The sequence below is a fragment of the Bufo gargarizans genome, chromosome 9 (assembly GCF_014858855.1).
Source record: "Bufo gargarizans isolate SCDJY-AF-19 chromosome 9, ASM1485885v1, whole genome shotgun sequence".
Lineage (NCBI taxonomy): Eukaryota > Metazoa > Chordata > Amphibia > Anura > Bufonidae > Bufo > Bufo gargarizans.
The window spans coordinates 102,692,915-102,714,076 of NC_058088.1; the positions used below are offsets into that span (position 1 = coordinate 102,692,915).

At 45.9% G+C, this 21,162-nt stretch overlaps 1 protein-coding gene across 3 annotated transcripts in view; it reads right to left on the minus strand.

Moving 5' to 3' along the window:
* TMEM255A (transmembrane protein 255A) overlaps positions 1 to 21,162 on the minus strand; it is a 64,260-nt gene that overhangs the window by 3,213 nt on the left and 39,885 nt on the right. For 2 of the 3 annotated variants that reach the window (XM_044305236.1, XM_044305239.1), the window contains 4 exons: positions 17,433 to 17,510; positions 17,251 to 17,339; positions 14,743 to 14,853; positions 11,837 to 11,996 (listed from right to left, as the gene is read on the minus strand). In XM_044305236.1, the coding sequence (XP_044161171.1) occupies positions 11,837 to 11,996; positions 14,743 to 14,853; positions 17,251 to 17,339; positions 17,433 to 17,510 (438 nt within the window). The remainder of the gene's footprint in view (positions 1 to 11,836; positions 11,997 to 14,742; positions 14,854 to 17,250; positions 17,340 to 17,432; positions 17,511 to 21,162) is intronic. The other variant, XM_044305238.1, reaches the window with a different exon arrangement.

Below are 21,162 nucleotides of genomic sequence, written 5' to 3' on the forward strand. Positions count from 1 at the left end.
AAAACATCTTTAGTTCATTCAGGTTTGATGGCTTCCGAGCATGGACAGCTCTCTTTAAGTCACACCACAGATTTTCAATTATATTCAGGTCTGGGGACTGAGATGGCCATTCCAGAACGTTGTACTTGTTCCTCTGCATAAATGCCTTAGTGGATTTTGAGCAGTGTTTTGGGTCATTGTCTTGTTGAAAGATCCAGCCCCGGCGCAGCTTCAGCTTTGTCACTGATTCCTGAACATTGGTCTCCAGAATCTGCTGATACTGAGTGGAATCCATGTGTCCCTCAACTTTGACAAGATTCCCAGTCCTTGCACTGGCCACACAGCCCCACAGCATGATGGATGATGGAGCCACCACCATATTTTACTGTAGGTAGCAGGTGTTTTTCTTGGAATTCTGTGTTCTTTTTCCTCCATGCATAACGCCCCTTGTTATGGCCAAATAACTCAATTTTAGTTTCATCAGTCCACAGCACCTTATTCCAAAATTAAGCTGGCTTGTCCAAAAGTGCTTTAGCCTACCTCAAGCGGCACTTTTTGTGCTTTTGTGCTGTGGTTCTCACCATTCGTCGCTTCTGTCTATCCGAGATTTTTCTTGGTCTGCCACTTCGAGCCTTAACTTGAACTGAGCCTGTGGTCTTCCATTTCCTCAATATGTTCTTAACTGTGGAAACAGACAGCGGAAATCTCTGAGACAGCTTTCTGTATCCTTCCCCTAAACCATGATGGTGAACAATCTTTGTCTTCAGGTCATTTGAGAGTTGTTTTGAGACCTTCATGTTGCTACTCTTCAGAGAAAATTAAAAGAGGAGGGAAACTTACAATTGACCCCCTTAAATACTCTTTCTCATAATTGGATTCACCTGTGTATGTAGGTCAGGGGTCACTGAGCTTACCAAGCCAATTTGAATTCTAATAATTAGTTCTAAAGGTTTTGGAATCAATAAAATGACAACAGTGCCCAAATTTATGCACCTGCCTAATTTTGTTTAAACAATTATAGCACACGTTCTGTAAATCCAATAAACTTCATTTCACTTCTCAAATATCACTGTGTGTGTCTCCTATGTGATATATTTAACTGACATTTTTTTTATCATAACAACCAACGATTTATACAGGAAAATCATGATGATTAACAAGGTTGCCCAAACTTTCGCATCCCACTGTATGTATAATATATATATATATATATATATATATATATATATATATATTATTAAGGCATTTGCCTGGATTTGTGGGAGGGGCTGAGGTCCGCCTCCAGCCTATTTAGGGCACCCCCCTTACCTGGCTCCTGCACCGTCTGAGGTCTGAGCTTTGTGAGAGGAAGTCGCTTGTTGGAGTTCTGAGGAATTTACCTACGAGCCGCTGATTTTCTGAGAGCTTTTGCGTCGCCGTCTGGGTCTGGTTTTGGAGCATTGCTGTTCTTTCCCAGCTTCACTCGGTTTCACTGTGGGTCGCGTTTGCCCGTCAAACTGTGAGTTATTCGTACGGGTCAGCAGGGCCTCACGGTTGCCCCAGTACCGGTTCAGCTCTTCTCATCATGACGCACCAATGTCACTGTTTCAATACAAGTCACTAAAGCATTTCTGTCTCACCTGGGCATGCATTCTATGTCACATCTGCACCACCTCCGGTCTCTCTGACGGCATGCGGCATGGTCTCCCCTTTTTCTGTTGATTCACACACGCTGCACCCAGGTCACGGCTTCTCACAGCGGTCACCGCCAGCTCATTTCTCAGGCATTTCTCACTTCTCCCCAGCAGATTCCGGTCAGCCCCGGTCGGTCCCAGCCCCATTCCCCGGTGGTTTCACCCCCCCCATCCTCCATCATTTTAGGCCCCCCCTTTCATGTCCACTTCACCAGGCTGGCGCTCTTACATACAGATAGTATGGCCCCATGCTGATGGCAGAATCCTGCATAGAAGACAAATCACCAAGGTAAACAATAGCCAAACTTTCCTTTGCTTGTTGCGGCCTCCTCTCCACTCGTTGTCTCACTCACGTGGGAAGACTCTCACCTCCTGACCCGCAGCCTCCTGCCTGTTGCCGCTCCGCTTGCGCGCGGCCAATGGCGCCCGGCCGCGTCCTGGGGCCGGTTCTGCGCATGCGCGGCCGGGGTTCTGCGCATGCGTGGCGATTGTTTTCGGCACATGCGCGGTATCCCGGCGCCCGCGGGCGGACTCCGGGCGCATGGGTTCGCCGCCAGGGGGTAGTCACCGATGTCGCTCCATGCGGCCACCATCAGTCAGGCCCCCCCTTCCTCCCCCGTTCATGTCATCATCAGGCTGGCGCTCCCCACCGCCTCCTGCGCACACCACACCCGCACACACTCATCCCCCCCCCCCCCCCGGTCATTTACGGGCGGCTCATTTCACCTTCACAGGGCTCACCGCGGCCCTGTCGTCCCCTCCCCGCTACCTCCTGCTGGATCACCACTCCTCCCGCTGCGCGGCCGGTGGCGCCCGCCCGCGTCCTGGTGCCTGGTCTGCGCATGCGCGGCCGGGATTCGGCGCATGCGCGGCGATTCCGTTGCCGCGTGCGCGGTGTCCCGGCGGCCGTGCGAGCCGCATCTGGTGCGGGGGGCACGCCGGCGGACGACGAGAGAACCTCCCAGCACGCCCCATCATCATACTCCCCAGCAGCCCCCCCTGTTCTCCATCATGGGCACTACCATCATCATGCAGCAGCAATTTGCATATTCACAATCATCCTCCTTACCGGTGTTCACCAGGGATTCAGCATGTCCCACGGATTGCAATGGATTTCAGTGCCAAATGTGAATCTCATCAGTTGAACCGGCAGTGTGATGCATGTTTTATTCCCCTTTTGATAATCAGATCATCAGGGGACGGGAAGAAAAAAAAAAAAAACACACAAATGGACAGGTGGAATGGCTGGGGTACGGTCCCTATGCGCCATCCAATTGCAGACACGCACTTTCACCTGGGCATGGCCACACGGCACGCACCGGCCCCCCCTTTCATACCAGGCGCAAGCTGTCATTTCACGGACAACCGCCATGATCCTCCCGGTCATGCACATGTACCACATGCTTTACACTTTTTCCTCACACTTTGTCATGTCTACCCCCCCCCTTTGTGTTTTAGGCGGTTAACCCATACTGTTTACACTACCGTGTAGCCGGAGTATTTTTCTTGGTACCAGGTACGTTCACCTGCTCATTTTACCAAAATCTTCCTCTCATTTCGGACGGTCCCGTTAGGGTCAGCGTGCTGGCTTTAGGGGCACCATCATCCCACTAGGTACCCCCCCTCCTTTGGCTTCGCCAGCAGTTAGTGGTCCCGCGAGGCCGACACCCCGCCTCAAACGTACGGAGGCACCTGCCCAACGCGCCATCTCGTTAGTAAGCCGCCTCGCATGTTGCATAGAGAGGGCCTCACCTGTCACTCCCTTCCCCTAGTCCTGTCTTACAGTCACCGAGAGGCCAACGATCCTGCCGCTACCACGAGTGGCCTCATTATCCCCTCGCGCCAAATCATAGGTAGAGCCTCTCAAAGCCGCTTGGCAACTAGCAGGGCCTCATCTGTCACCATGCAAATGTAATTTTTTCGCCGGTTCGGCCTAGCTAGCCAGCATGTTCCTGCGTGGCCTCAAATTAATCAACTTTTTTATTGTAGTATGTCACTGGATGGGTTAGAAAACTTCTCCCTACCTGGTACCCCGGCTAGATCTGTCACTGCTACTCCGGGAGACGATCTAGCCAGTCCTGCGTCCATCCGGTCCTGGACGGTTCCACGCATCACGGCGGAGTTAAGGAAACGTCACGTTCCCTTCCCTGCCACGGCGAGAAAGGCGGAGCTGTTCCGGCTGCTGCGCGCATCATCCAATCCTGGGGATGCGGGGGAAGGACCCAGCCAGTCCGGCACCGGGGACATCCACGCCATGCTGGCCTCTCTGATGACATCCATGTCAACAGTCAATGCCAGGCTGGAAAGGCTAGAGGCGGTCACCACGACCCTCTCCTTGACGGGTCCACCACCTGCAGCATCACCAGCACCGGCCGGTTTACCGGTGATCACTCCATCCACTAGCATGGAGGACCGGGAAGTCAACCCGGCGCATATGATTCCTGAGCACTTGAAACGGGATATCCTGGAAGGTAAGGATGTAAACCTGGCCTCCCTTCTGATTGCCTCCCAGGACGTGGTCGAAAACACGACGTACGCCTATGACGAGGTGTCAGTTGTAGTCAAGTCCAGGGATGCCCGGCTCAATAGGAAATTGACCATTCCCGAATTCGTTTTGGCCTTCGGAATCTACAGAGAGGTCATCTGTGCGGTCCACCCCGACAGAAGGGAGGAACTCGACCTCTACTTGCACAAACTGGTGGACTTGGGCAACAAATACGGAGGATCAGCATTTTATGACTATCACAGGTCTTTTTCGGCGAAAGTGGCGGGGGCTTTCTCCCAGTACGGAGTCCGCTCCAACTGGGCAAGAATTGACACGGTCATATTTTGCCGCCACTTCGCAGGCCTTAGGACCCCAGCCTGTGCGCACTGCTCCTCCACGGCCCACACCACCAATTTCTGCCCGAACACGTCGGTCAGACAGGGCCCCTCCCAGTCAGCTGGGCCCTCCGGGGTCCCGGAGAGACTGGCCCGGGACAAACTGGGCCGGCCGATCAAATTTCTAGGCAAATCTATGATTTGCAACAATTTCAATGAGGGGTCCTGTAATTATAACGGATGTAAATTGTTACATATATGCACCAAATGCTTCCGGGCACATGCCAAATCCATGTGTCCGAATAAAATGTTCACCAAACCGTATCTATCAACCATCAACGTGCCAGTTTTTACCGCGCTCATGTCGCAGCACCCCTCCAGGCATCTCTCAGATTTTCTCATCTCAGGGTTGACAGAAGGATTTCACACGGGCATCCTGTACATGCCAACAGGCACCCTGGAGTGTCCCAATCTTTTATCCGCTCTGCACAACCCCACCGCCATTGACGCCCTCATAGCCCAGGAGGTAACAGAGGGTTTTGTGCTAGGTCCTTTCAAAACTCCCCCGTTCGCCACATGGCGCACCAACCCCATTGGCATCGTCACTGGGAAATCTTCCCAGAAACAGAGGCTCATCATCGACCTATCGGCGCCTCACTGGACGGGCAACCCCAGTCTCAACTCCCTCATTCCCTCGGAGGAATTCTCTCTACAGTACACCACCATTGACCACGCCATCACGGCCATCAGACAAGCGGGGGTGGGGGCATGGCTCAGCAAAACCGACATCGCCAACGCCTTCAAACTACTGCCGATTCACCCTACCCTGTGGCACCTGCACGGCATCAAGTGGTCAGGGAAGTACTATTTTTTCTCCCGATTGACCTTCGGGTCCAAAAGCAGCCCGGCCATCTTCGACGTGTTTGCGGAGGCGTTATGCTGGTTGCTATTGAACATAGCGAGATGCCCGCTGGTTTTGCATTACCTTGATGACTTCCTATTGGTGGAAGAAAACACTTCCCCTCCTTCCAGCCTCAGAGCCACCATCAAGCTGTTCAAGGAACTGGGGGTCCCCCTCTCCACCAAGAAGACAGAGGGGCCGGACACGATCATCACCTTCCTGGGTATCCAGTTGGATTCAGCTTTGATGCAAGCCAGCTTACCTGTCCGGGAAGATCCAGGACATTCTCACCCACATAGACGGCTATCTTCAACTCGGCACCTGCAACCGCAGAGAACTACAGTCCCTGCTGGGCTCCCTGAACTTTGCCATGCGCATCATACCCCAGGGTCGCTCGTTTATTTCACGGCTGCTGCACCTCTTCCCCTTGTTCCGACACGACTCACACAGATTGTCCCTGGATGCCCACGCTGCGGCGGATCTAGGTATGTGGAGGAGATTTCTGTCCACCTGGAATGGCAGGAGCTTGTTTCTCCCTCAGCTGTCGGACTCTTCCCCCTCCATCTGGTCAGATGTGGCATCTACCACAGGCTTTGCGGCCATATTCGGGGACGACTGGCTGTGGGGCGGCTGGCCTCCTGAGGTCCAGGGTTTGGAAGGATTCTCCACTACCTCAGCACTTTTTGAGATCTATCCCATCGTAGCAGCTGCCGTGGCATGGGGTCATTTATGGGCAAATCTGGCGGTCCGCTGCTACTCGGACAACCAAGCAACCTGCCAGATCATAAACAAGGGTCGTTCTAAATCCCTCACAATCATGAGGTTCATGCGAAGACTCACTTGGCTGGCCGCCTGCAATAATTTTTTCTTGCATTGTTTCCATGTCCCGGGGGTGTGCAATTCGGCTGCTGACAATTTGTCTCGCTTCAAATTCCAGGCATTTCATCAGGATCTCCCGTCAGCATCACCCACTGCCTCCAGCACCCCGTCATTTCAGCAACTCTTTCTGGACTAGAGGCCATCATGCGGCATAGCCAGTCTTTGGCCCACCTTTCACTATCAGTCAATACACATAGGACATACAACAGAGCGTTCACGCTTTTCAACAGATTCCTGGTAGAACACAACATCACGCACCCTTTCATCATGTCGTCTGTTTTGGGATTTGCTTCCTTTTGCCACCTCAAACTCAAAATGTCATACAACACCATCAAACTATATCTCACTGGCATCCAACATCACATGCTAATCTTGCACCCTAACTACACCAGCTTCATGGCCTCCCACCAAATCAAAACAATACTCAGAGGCATTCAGAAGACGGAACCCGCGCGTCCAGCCCAAAGGCTGCCCATCGACAGTCATGTCTTCAAGGCGTTATCCGACCTGCTGGACGCCACGCCTTTTGATTCAAATACTAACGCTGTCATCAAAACCGCAATTTACTTAGCCTTCTACGGGTTCCTGAGGCCCGGGGAATTCACTACCACCTCCACGTCCCAAACCTCACCTTGTCTCCTCGTCTCCCACTTATCCAAACACCTGGATCACTACATCCTGACCCTACCTCAGTCCAAGAGTAGTCAGCATTCACCCGTCAACATCTCATATTACCCCACGCACAACAAATGGTGCCCGGTGAGGGTACTGGACACCTACAGTCAGCTTCACAGGTTCCTACCCTCTCAACCGCTACTCCAAGTGCATGGATCGGTGCTCACCACGACCACCTTCATGATCCATGTCAGGTCTTTTCTCACCCAACTGGGCCTAAACGCTGGCAGCTACTCGGGGCACTCCTTTCGCATTGGAGCGGCATCCACGGCCTCCAGTGCCAACATCCCTACCCATGTTATCAAGAAATTGGGACGCTGGAAGTCGTCCGCATATGCGCGGTACATTCCCAATCCAGCGCATGAGTTAAGAGTGGCTTTCCAAAGCTTGTCGGGTTGAGCTGGGTACATGTTTTATTGGTTACAAATAAACTGGTCATTTCCATTTTTGCCCTCTTCTTTCTTAGGCCTACCTCATCCTCGGTTTCGGCACACCACAACCGACTGCATTTCTTTCCCTGCATTCCAGGGCTCTTCTCTGTACTACCGTAAGCACCTAACACAAGTATTAAGGCATTTGCCTGGATTTGTGGGAGGGGCTGAGGTCCGCCTCCAGCCTATTTAGGGCACCCCCCTTACCTGGCTCCTGCACCGTCTGAGGTCTGAGCTTTGTCCCTCCCACCACTCCACTCATTTACAACTCATTTCTCTTATGTCTTTTCCTTGGGTGGGCCCTCTTCTTTCTTAGGCCTACCTCATCCTCGGTTTCGGCACACCACAACCGACTGCATTTCTTTCCCTGCATTCCAGGGCTCTTCTCTGTACTACCGTAAGCACCTAACACAAGTATTAAGGCATTTGCCTGGATTTGTGGGAGGGGCTGAGGTCCGCCTCCAGCCTATTTAGGGCACCCCCCTTACCTGGCTCCTGCACCGTCTGAGGTCTGAGCTTTGTCCCTCCCACCACTCCACTCATTTACAACTCATTTCTCTTATGTCTTTTCCTTGGGTGGGCCCTCTTCTTTCTTAGGCCTACCTCATCCTCGGTTTCGGCACACCACAACCGACTGCATTTCTTTCCCTGCATTCCAGGGCTCTTCTCTGTACTACCGTAAGCACCTAACACAAATGTATATATATATATATATATATATATATATATATATATATATATATATATATACATATACATATACACACACACACATCGATTCAAATATGTGTATATTACCAATATATATATACTTTTAGGGGAAATATCTCAAATGTATATCACCTAAAATCTCGTAGATTTTGTGCCTTTATTTACACCATGAATTAGGAATGCTGAATACATAGTTGAAAGCTGAATACATATAATCTAGTGCATAAAAGGTTGAGTATAGGGCTGCAGCTAACGATTTGAATAATCTTAATTTCTACGATTAATCGATTAATCGGGAAAAACGACAAAATTACAAAACAGAGAGGTTTATATGATCTTACTTGAAAAATGATGTTCAAAGGCCATATTAAAACAAATTGTGGACGACACTATTATGGGGGATCTGTGGACGACACTATTATGGGGGATCTGTGGACGACACTATTATGGGGGATCTGTGGAGGCGCAGTTATGGAGAGGGGGATCTGTGGACGGCGTAGTTATGGAGAGGGGGATCTGTGGACGGCGTAGTCATGAATGAAGGAGGCGGAGCAGGCGTGTCACGTGAGCGAGTGACGTTACGCCGCCGTCCGCTCTGCCTGGCTGTTACAGGAGCGTCATTGTAAAAAGGTAAAATAAAGATGCAGCGACCGCCCGCTCACCCGCATAGCAACGAATCGGCGATTATTCGATAACTGGATTCGTCGACAACGAATCCAGTTATCGAATATAATCGATTACATTGATTAATCGTTGCAGCCCTAGTTGAGTACATTCACCATTAACTATGAGTGCTTAATAGCCGAGTACATACAGTCAGGTCCATAAATATTGGGACATCGACACAATTCTAACATTTTTGGATCTATACACCACCACAATGGATTTGAAATGAAACAAGCAAGATGTGCTTTAACTGCAGACTGTCAGCTTTAATTTGAGGGTATTTACATCCAAATCAGGAGAACGGTGTAGGAATTACAACAGTTTGCATATGTGCCTCCCACATATGTGCATATGTATACCCATGGTCTGTTGTGTGTCCGTAACGCTGTATGGGGTGAACCCTGTGGAAAGGTCTATTGTTTATCTATATTATTATGTCATGGATTTTGTTACTTATCTAACTGTGTAGTAGCATTAATATCTTCCCTTGCTGGGGAGGTAATTGCGGTTACAGAATGTGTTGCCCAAAAGATTGCCCTGCTGTAAACTGGCGGAAAAGATAAGTGCAGTGACGCTGGCTGATGCGCCCACGAACGTGCCTACAATTAGAGACCGGAGTGAACGTGGTACAGAGTATGTCGGCACCTTAGGTAACCCCTACATAATTCGTGCCATACTCATGCTGTAAGACAATGGGACGGGGACCAAAGGGTCATGTCGTTCTCACGATCATCACCCCCGGTCCATAACGGGCATGGGATCCAAGACACGTCCATGCCAAAGCGCCCAAACCCAGAAATCATCCCTTAGGTCTGTGAAAAAAGAAAACCACCACTCCAAGCTAACAATGTAATTACAGTTGACCCATTTAGTATCTAGGAAGAGAAATACAATTGCACGCGCCCCAAGGATCTCCCCCAACGCCAAATTTCAACAAAAAGACACAGAGGATGACGCCCACTGTCCATGAACAACGCCAGTGGAGTGCCAATATCTGGAGAAAGAAAGAAAAAATATAAGAAAATAGAACAAAAAGACTGTACATCTATAAAAAACTATTTAGTTCCATAGTTGATGACACCTATACTACACTCCACTTGACTTCAAGTGGAGTGTAGTATAGGAGGGGGCTCCTCGCTATTCTCTCTGGATCCTCTGCTTGCCATGCCCTGCTGTATGTGAATATTTACTTGGTGTCATCAACTATGGAACTAAATTGTTTTTTATAGATGTACAGTCTTTTTGTTCTATTTTCTTATATATATTTTTTCTTTCTTTCTCCAGATATTGGCACTCCACTGGCGTTGTTCATGGACAGTGGGCGTCATCCTCTGTGTCTTTTTGTTGAAATTTGGCGTTGGGGGAGATCCTTGGGGCGCGTGCAATTGTATTTCTCTTACTAGATACTAAATGGGTCAACTGTAATTACATTGTTTGCTTGGAGTGGTGGTTTTCTTTTTTCACAGACCTAAGGGACGGTTTCTGGGTTTGGGCGCTTTGGCATGGACGTGTCTTGGATCCCATGCCCGTTATGGACCGGGGGTGATGATCGTGAGAACGACGTGACCCTTTGGTCCCCGTCCCATTGTCTTACAGCATGAGTATGGCACGAATTATGTAGGGGTTACCTAAGGTGCCGACATACTCTGTACCACGTTCACTCCGGTCTCTAATTGTATATAGTGACCCGGTGAGGTGCTCATTGGCCCCCGCCTGTCTGTTACTTTATATTTTATCTCTGCATTACTGTGCCTATTGTCTTTCTCCCCCCGCCGATCTCTGTTAGCCCGCGCCTGCCCTATGTCTGTCGCGGGACTTTGGTGAGCCACTGTGCATGTTGCTTGGCTTGTTGTTGCCATGGCAGCGACGCCACTACGGTAGGCGCGGCTGGCCGGGTGACGCGGGCCCGGCCTCGTGGGCGGGACTCGGCGACTCCTCTTGGTTGGTCATGTGACTGTTTCCCTGGTCGCGTGGTTCTCACGTCACGTCTCTATGGTAACGGCGCTTGGCTTCTTCCTTGATGACGTTGCGCCTGTGACGCGGCTGGGGGTTTGGGCATGCGCGATTCGACTGCGAGAACGCGGACTTTGGCGCCCCTGCACATGCATTGCGGTGTGAGTTGTTTTTAACTTTATTTGATCTAATCACATTCTTTATAGATACACAGGTGATAGGCTAGTGTGTTGATGAAATGCAGGCCAATAATTAATCCACAGTTAATGCTGTCACTATGATTACTGTGTTTGTACACGTTATATTGTATTGTGGAGATCATCATGATATGCAAATCATCACGTTTTATGAAATCATGTTAGTTATATTTATTGTATATTGCACTATGCACTTTATTATACTTTGTATTGAATAATTGTCACTCTAATTGTTTGCTATGTATTGTGGGTATATATACCCTTGTATGACACCTTGTGGTATGCTTGAGAAAGACCGCATTGAGACGGTTAAAACGTTGCAGAGGGAATAAAAGATCCACCTTTTTCACTTTACTTGGAGTGCTGCCTCATCCTTTGGACATTATATATATATATATATATATATATATATATATATATATATATACACACACACACACACACACACACACACACATACATACACACACACATACATACTAAATAGTGATCTTCAGTCAAGGGACAAGAAACTACCTCCACCAGCCAGTGTTCATAAAAAGAAGCAGTAGCTTTATATTTTATGTTTTAATCTTCATTTTATGTGGAAAAGTATAATAAAGATATCTGTACATTTTAACTCAAAATCCAGATAAGGAGTGCCTGTTTTTCTTCTTCCGTTTTATATGAATTATTGGTTGTGACAGGGTCACTCAAAACCGTGCACCATCACCACGTTTGAAAAAGAGGGAGAGCCACTATAGACTTATTTTACTATTTCTTAAGTCATCACTTGCATCCGTTTGCACTCTTCAAAAGCCTAATAATTTGTATGGGCTTAGATTAGAGATCATAAAAATAACTCCATATATCCCCCTAAAGATGGAGCAATAACAGAAATCACTGCTTTCCCAGATTCTACACCAAAAGTGAAGGCTCAAATACAAAAATAAATAAATCACATCTTCTTACCATATCTTTAAATCCACCAAGTACGGCGGCGGTTATGATCCCCAGGAACAGACCCACAATGTTCAGTATAGTTACTGACCAAAGTAAGTGGTATAGATGTACAACATCGTCGCAGCTAGCAACATCAATATATTCATAGTACAGACCTGAAATTCCAGCCCTGCAAATAAAAATAATAATACATTACGGTATTTTGAGGATTAGATACATACTGTAGGTTGAAAAAAGGCAGTTTCGTCAAGTACACAACATGCCTAGATTAATTATAATATTAAATTATTAGGTTATAGAATTATTTTCAACCTAACTTCTTGGGTGCAGAGGCTTGGTGATCATCTAGCACAGCGCTGTACATTATACAGCAGAACAACAAATCCCAGCAGCTGTGTCATTTGCAAGTAGGTTTCTTTTATTTCATTCCAGGTTGCTCCTCTCCCGTGCAGCGTGCAATTTCGAGCGAGTACTGGCCCGTTTTCTTTCTTGATTGTACATTATACAGCGGCTGTGCTTGGTATCACAGCTCAGCCCCATTCACCTCAATGGGCCTAGGTCATGTGACCAATGAACGCAACGTCAGAAGGCCTAGGGAAAACTGCGAGAAAGCGGTGGTGCTACTGCGACCGCCTGTGCCTTCTCAAACAGCTGATCGGTGTGTGAGCCTCAACGATCATATACGGATGACCTTTCCAGAAGATAGGTCATCAGTAAAAAAACACTCCTGGAAAACTCCTTTAATTCTGATTAATATGTGACGATATGTGCACGTAGGCATGTATGAATTCTGAACATGCTGCACTTTTTAGCAGGTTTTGTGCATCTCAGTTTCTGCTGGACTCAATTTTTATGTTTGTTTTTTTACACATACTGATACGCTTTGATGCCGAATTGCATGAAAGTGCCATGACTAAACCGCTGGGTGGCATTTTCACAATATTTAACATTCAGGTTTTATTTCAGTTTGCTAAAAAGAAAAAAAAAAAAAAAAAAAAAAGAAGAGGAGTTTTACAGAATTTTACTAAATGTGCAAACATATGGTAAAAAAAAAAAAAAGAAGTGTAACTCACCTTTCCAATGCCCTGGTGTTTCCACACCAACAGTTCGCTGGTCCTCTGCCAAACTCTGCTTATAAAGTCAACGAGTGGCGTTTATTAGTGTCTTTACATCAGTATTATTTTGGCATTAAAAGCCAAAATTTATAGCCATATTTGCACCATAAATTGGTGAAAAAAAGTATTTAGTCAGCCACCACTTGTGCAAGTTCTCCCACTTAAAAAGATGAGAGGCCTGTAATTTTCATCATAGGTATACCTCAACTATGAGAGACATAATGAGGAAAAAAAAAATTCAGAAAGTCACGGTCCGATTTTTAAAGAATTTGCTAATTATGGTGGAAAATAAGTATTTGGTCAATAACAAAAGTTCATCTCAATACTTTGTTATATACCCTTTTTTGGCAATGACAGAGGTCAAACATTTTCTGTAAGTCTTCACAAGGTTTTCACACACTGTTGCTGGTATTTTTGCCCATTCCTCCATTCAGATCTCCTCTAGAGCAGTGATGTTTTGGGGCTGTCGCTGGGCAACATGGACTTTCAACTCCCTCCAAAGGTTTTCTATGGGGTGGAGGATCTGGAGACTAGCTAGGCCACTCCAGGACCTTGAAATGCTTTATACGAAGCCACTCCTTCGTTGCCCGGGCGGTGTGTTTGGGATCATTGTCATGCTGAAAGACCCAGCCACGTTTCATCTTCAATGCCCTTGCTGATGGAAGGAGGTTTTCACTCAAAATCTCACGATACATGGCCCCATTCATTCTTTCCTTTACACGGATCAGTCTTCCTGGTCCCTTTGCAGAAAAACAGCCCCAAGCATGATGTTTCCATCCCCATGCTTCACAGTAGGTATGGTGTTCTTTGGATGCAACTCAGCATTCTGTCTCCTCCAAACACGACGAGTTGAGTTTTTACCAAAAAGTTCTACTTTGGTTTCATCTGACCATATGACATTCTCCCAATCTGCTTCTGGATCATCCAAATGCTCTCTAGCAAACTTCAGACTGGCTGGGACTTGTACTGGCTTAAGCAGGGGGACACGTCTGGCACTGCAGGATTTGAGTCCCTGGCGGCGTAGTGTGTTACTGATAGTAGCCTTTGTTACTTAGGTCCCAGCTCTCTGCAGGTCATTCACTAGGTCCTCCCGTGTGGTTCTGGAATTTTTGCTCACCGTTCTTGTGATCATTGTCTTTTATACTGAAAAGTTCAAACAGGTGCCATTAATACAGGTAACGAGTGGAGGACAGAGGAGCCTTTTAAAGAAGAAGTTACAGGTCTGTGAGAGCCAGAAATCTAGCTTGTTTGTAGGTGACCAAATACTTATTTTACCGAGGAATTTACCAATTAATTCATTAGAAATCCTGCAATGTGATTTCCTGTATTCTCCCCCCCCCCCCCCCCCCCATTCTGTCTCTCATAGTTGAAGTGTACCTATGATGAAAATTACAGGCATCTCATCTTTTTAAGTGGGAGAACTTGCACAATTGTTGGCTGACTAAATACTTTTTTGCCCCACTGTAAGTGGATGATGTGGCGACATTTTTAAGTGTGTGTGTTAGACATAAATATCCAGATGCAGGAGATGTGAAAATCTAGTGGAATCAAGTAAGCATGACTTGTACAGAAACAAGGAAAGCCATATAGGAGAAGGATAGTCTAATGGCACATCCAGCAGTTAGAGAGGTGAGAGAAGATAAGAAGACCGGTGGTGTGTAAAGAGAAGGTGAAGCACTGTTAGGATCAGCACCTTGATAGTGGACAGCAGCAGCGGCACCATCAGAGGATCAGGGTCGGCTGACTTCTCAACCATCAATCAGGTAAGGTGCCATATTCATTGCATTTTATCAAACTTACCTAAATCTATGAGACTTTACTACTTGCACAATACAGGATGTATTGGGGAAATTCCACCCTCCTAAAATGCAAGATTGATTATTGGACAGAGCCACACAAAGTGTGCACTGCCTAATAAATGAACAGGAAAAAATGTCTGTGGTTATGAATTGTAGTATAACTTCTACAGCATATTAAAACAGTGGGGCGGCTTTACTAAGGCTACTTTCACACTAGCGTTCGATCGGATCCGTTCTGAACGGATCCGATCATAATAATGCAGACGGAGGCTCCGTTCAGAACGGATCCGTCTGCATTATATTGGCAAAAAAAAAGCTAAGTGTGAAATTAGCCTCAGACGGATCCGTCCAGACTTTTACATTGAAAGTCAATGGGGGACGGATCCGCTTGAAGATTGAGCCATATTGTGGCATCTTCAAACGGATCCGTCCCCATTGACTTACATTGTAAGTCTGGACGGATCCGCACGCCTCCGCGCGGCCATCATACAGGCCAATCATGAATTCTTGTTAGTGATAATTGGCCCGAAAATCGTGCGGTCTAATAGGGCCCTAAGATTTAGACAGTGTAAACGCAAACTAGATGTCTAAAGATACCTAAGGTATGTAGCCTTTAAGGATAAATGCACACGACTGTCTGTATTGTGGTCCGCAAACCGCGGATCCACAAAATACGGACACCTTCCATGTGCAATCTGCATTTTTTCTCACTCCCATCACTATTCACGTCTGCAATATGGACAATAGTACATGTTCTATAATTTGCAGAACAGACACATGGATGCAGACAGCATACAGATTACATTCGTACACGCTGTCTGTTTTTTTGTGGACCTATAGAAATGAAGGGGTCCGTATGCAATCTGCAAAAAAATGTGGATCGGATACAAAATACGGTTATGTGCATGAGACCTTAGGGCTCAGACACACAGCCATAAGTGCTGTGCAGTCCACAAATGGTGGATCCGCAAAACAATGATCTCAGCAGTCTGCATGCTGCCTTTATCTTTTTCACTTCAATAGAAATGTTCTTTCCTTGTCCGCAAAACAGACAAGAATAGGACATGTTCTGTCTTCCAGGGCCACGGAACGGACGCGCAAATGCAGATAGCACACATCTTTTCCAGCCCCATTGAAATTAATGGGTCTGCAGCCGATCCGCAAGAAAATGCGGACCAAACATGCGGTCATGTCCATGAGCCTTTAGACCAGGGGTGCACAACCTGCGGCCCGGGGGCCACATGCGGCCCTTGATACCATTCTGTGCGGCCCCCAACCATCTGGTAACAGACATGTATGCCTATGTCTTGTGGCTGCTCACATGTATTTTTCATGTATTTCTCCCATTAGATGGGAGTCCTGGAAGTGTAACTAGACATTAATGTTATATAATGTGTGTTCAATATGAAATAAGTACAATATTTCAGTTGTTAATACACCTTTAAATTTTCATTTCGGCCCTCGTCATTGGTTTAGTCTGGCAATGTGGCCCCCAACCAGGAAACGTTGTGCACCCCTGCTTTAGACTGATGACAAAAATGTTATCAGTTCTGTCCGGCTCACATGTTAGACAACTAATGAACTCAGCCTGACCTCGTATACCTATTCACCTATGTGCTGTATAATTCTTTGCTCTACAGTTTTCCTGAGCGCTCCTGAGTCGGCGCCTGTTTCATATATTCCTATGATATACACATTGCAGGATGTCCCGCTATGCAATATGACTAAGCCATGGGTGATCTGCAGTGTCCTTCACTTTGTTGAGCACCATCCTATCACCATCTATGCATGCTCTATACTTTCTCTTATTAAATGGGTTTTCCGGTTTCAGGAGGAAACAGGACAACCGTGGGATCCACCTGATTAAAGAACAAGTAAGTTCTTACAGATCCTGTGCTGCCACTCCTATTCTCCCGACTGGGCTCCATTACCCCAGCTGCAGTAGTTATGTCATGTTGACAACACGTGACTGCTGCAGCCAATCACAGGCCTCAGACGTGTACCTGAGGAGGCCTGTGATAGACATCACCGCTGCCATTGTTGTATCTGTGACCCAAGTACTTAGCTGTTCTTTATTTCAGGTGGATTCTGGGGGTGGTCCAGTTTCCTCCTGACATGTGCATCTAGGCAAGTAGTGATAGCCATTCTATTATCATGAACAGAGGTGTTTTTCCTGAAGTTTGATATGACAGCACCCAGTCCCTGTCTAAGTACCAGTGGATGCACATGGGACCTTGTGCTGTGTGTCCTTATTACTTTGTTGGTACAGTTATAGAACGCTGGGGCAGATTCATGAAACTAAGAAGAAAAAAAAAGAAAACTGTCTTGTCACCCACAGCCACCAATCACAGCACAGCTTTCATTTAATATCCTACTCTCGAAAAATAAAAGCTGAGCTGTAAATGGTTTCCATCAGCCACAAAGATAGCTATTTTTTTAGGCAAGTTTTATAAATCTTCCCCATACATTGAGTAAAATTTGAGCAAAACCTCCTGGTGTTCTCACTCACCTTCCACAGTTATACAGCTCACAACAATAGCATGTGCTGCTCTTAATCTTCACAGAACATGAACCTCGTGTCGGCATCTGGCAAGTAACCTGGACAAGACAAATAGAAACCAAAAAGCCTCACTGTCAGAAATACCTTCCATTATAACAGAAACTATATAAAAGGCAGTCCTGTGATCTTACCTCGGTAGCATCAGTAGCATGATCATCTCCTGCAGAGGGAAAATATCGACATCTGCCTGCATAGATTGGTCTCAGATCCTTTAAAAGTATAAGAATTTGTAATTAATGCCATTTTTTGGTCACAAATTCTGTTTTCTCATGTCCCTATTATACTATTTTGGGCATGTTCACATCTTTGTTGTAGGCTCCCTTCAGGGCTTTAAGCACAGATTCCACCAAAATGAGCATGTAAAAAAAAAAAAAGTCCTGTATGCAGGGATTATTTTCCACAAAATAGCATTCACCGGATTGGAAACCAAATGGGCACCAATAATAGTCAAAGGGCACAGTTTAGCACCATTTATGTTTTTTATGTGCCTGATCCAGCGCCTCAGTTATTTTGGTTGCTCTGCTCCTCTAATGGAAATATCTAGCTCTGATGTGAACATACCCTAAGTAACATTAACAGCTGTATAAAACTTTTAAAAATTCTTATGTCATATTAATCCAAGAAATAGACCCCACCCCAGGAATGCCCTCAAACCAGGTGGGAACGTCCATTTATAGGTGGAGCTTAGACATGCCCCACCCATTTTGTCACAGGATAGTCTGCGTTCCATGCTTGATGGAGGGGTATACAAGGGGTGTTCAATTATTTATCTACCCAGCCTGTTCGGTCAGTGTTTGAGAGCTGAGATTGTCTATTCAGGTTGAGACATGTCTGGACCTGCAACACACAGTAGCAGTTCAGTCAGCTGAAAGCACTGGAAGTGACAGGATGGCAAGTGCAGTACAGTGCAGGTCTACAAAGAAAGTGAGGGATCTGGGGCTTCGTTAAATTTATTTCAAAAGGAAGAAAAGAAGCCTAAAGAAATCCATGAAAGAATTATGTGTATATGGTGATCATGCACCTTCCTATTACCAAGTAAAGTTTTGGGCAAAGCAGTTTAAATGGGGTAGGGAATTAATTGCAGATGACCCCTGTCCAGGGCGACCAGTCAAAGCATCTTCAGAGGAAATATGCCATAACGTAGAGGCCATGATTTTGGAAGATCATCAGGTCAAAATCAGTGTTATAGCTCATGAATTAGGCATTAGGTTCCGGTATCATTCAGGATGTTTTGACGATGTCAAAGTTCAGTTCCTGTTGGGTGCCACGAATGTTAATGCCTGAGCAAAATAAATTGTCGCCAGCAGTTTAGCCAAGAGAATTTAGACATGCTTAGAGAAAATCCAGGAGATCTCTATTCTCAAATTATTACAGATGATGAAACATGGGTCATGCAGTGGAATCACAAGTGATCACTAGAAACACCATGGGATCCAGAAGGCATTTTATTATGAAAATTCACGCCACACAACAACAATTACTGGAGACACCTACAGTTAGGTCCATATATATTTGGACACTGACACAAATTTAGTTTTTATTACCGATTTACTAAAACATATTTAAGTTATAGTTATATAATGGACATGGACATAAAGTCCAGACTGTTGGCTTTCATTTGAGGATATCCACATTAAAATTGGATGAAGGGTTTAGGAGTTTCAGATCCTTTACATCTGGCACCCTGTTTTTAAAGGGACCAAATGTAATTGGACAAATGACTCAAAGGCTGTTTCATGCATGGGCAGGTATGGGCAATTCCTTCATTATTTTAGTCTAAATTAAGCACATAAAAGGCCTGGAGTTGATTTGGAGGTGTGGTGCTTGCATTTTGAAGATTTTGCTGAGATGTAAACATGCGGTCAAATGAGCTCTCCATGCAGGTGAAACAAGCCATCCTTTATCTGCGAAAACAGAAATAAATTATCCAAGAAATTGCTACATTATTAGGAGTGACATCCTGAGGAAGAAAGCAAGCACTGGTGACCTCAACAATGCAAAAAAGAACTGGACGCCCAGAATAATTACTATGGGGAAGAGAAGCCCCTTTACAACAGCCAACCAAGTGAACAACACTCTCGAGGATACAGGCATATTAATATCCAAATCTACCATAAAGAGAAGACTGCATGAAAGTAAATACAGAGGCTTCACTGCACGGTGCAAGCCACTCATAAGCCTCAAGAATAAGAAGGCTAGATTGGACTTTGCTAAAAAAAAAAAAAAAAACAGCAAACTTCTGGAAGAACATTCTTTGGACAGATGAAACCAAGATCAACCTCTACCAGAATGATGGAAAGAAAAAAGTATAGCGAATGCATGGTACAGCTCATGATCCAATGCATACCACATTATCTGTAAAACACGGCGGATGCAGTGTGATGGCTTGGGCATGCATGGCTGCCAGTGTTTATTGATGATGTGACAGAGGACAGAAGCAGCTGGATGAATTCTGGGGTTTTCAGAGACATACTGTATGCTCAGATCCAGCCAGACCGATTGGTTGGCGTTTCATAATACAGATGGACAATGACCCAAAACATAGCCAAGCAACCCAGGAGTCAAGTCCCCTGATCTGAACCCAATAGAGCATTTCACTTGACTAAACTTCAGACAGAAAGGCCCACAAACAAACAGCAACTGAAAACCGCTGCAGTGAAGACCTGGCACAACATTAAAAAGGAGGAAACACAGCGTCTGGTGATGTCCATGAGTTTAAGACTTCAGGCAGTCATTGCCAACAAAGGGGTTTCAACCAAGTATTAGAAATTAACATTTTATTTACAATTATTTATTTTGCCCAATTACTTTTGAGCCCCTGAAATTAAGGGATTAAGTTTAAAAATACTTTAGTGCCTCACATTTTTATGCAGTCATTTTGTTCAACCCACTGAATTAAAGCTGAAAGTCTGAACTTTACCACAATGGATTTTGAACAGAACAATTCAGATGCAGTTAAAGTACAGAACAAAAATTTGAAAAATGTCTGTCCAAATATACATGGACCTAACTGTATACTTCAACAATGAAGGCAATCAAAGAGTAACACCGTGGAAAGTGGGCAGCAGGTGTTTTGCGGCTTCACAACAATGCGCCAGCTCACAAGTCTCGCAAATCACAAGCTGCTATCAGGGAATGCGGCTTCATGGAGCTTAACCATCCCCTCTACAGTCCAGACCTGGCTCTCAGCGATTACTTTCTCTTTCGGAACCTGAAGACGTTTCTGCATGGGGGAACGATTTCCTGATGATAATGCAGTCAAAGAGGCGGTGCAGCAGCAAGAAGTCTCCTATTCTGAAGGCATCTGATCACTGGAGGCGAAGTGGAATAAGTGTGTTGAAGTCAATGCTGATTACATTGAAAAGTAGTTCAATTTTCTCAGAAAATGTTGTTTTCATATTCAGGTAGATAACATATTGAACACCCCTCGTACCTCTGTAAAAGGTGATGGAATGCTGCATGCCACCATTTTTTCCTTGTGGACCAAATGCAAAATCAAATAAACCTGATGATACACACTAATGCTGTATCTACAGCAAGGAACCACTGATTTCTATTGGCACCATATATGTGGGCCATATGATACACTATCTCACAAAAGTGAGTACACCCCTCATTTTTGAAAATATTTTATTATATCTTTTCAGGGGACAACACTTAAGATATGACACTTTAATATAATGTAAAGTAGTCAATGTACAAGCTTGTATAACTCAAAATTACTCGACACACAGCCATTAATGTCTAAACCGCTGTCAACAAGTGAGTACACCCCTAAGTGAAAATGGCCAAATTGTGCCCAATTAGCCATTTACCCTTCCCGTGTCATGTGACTCGTTAGTGTTACAAGTTCTCAGGTGT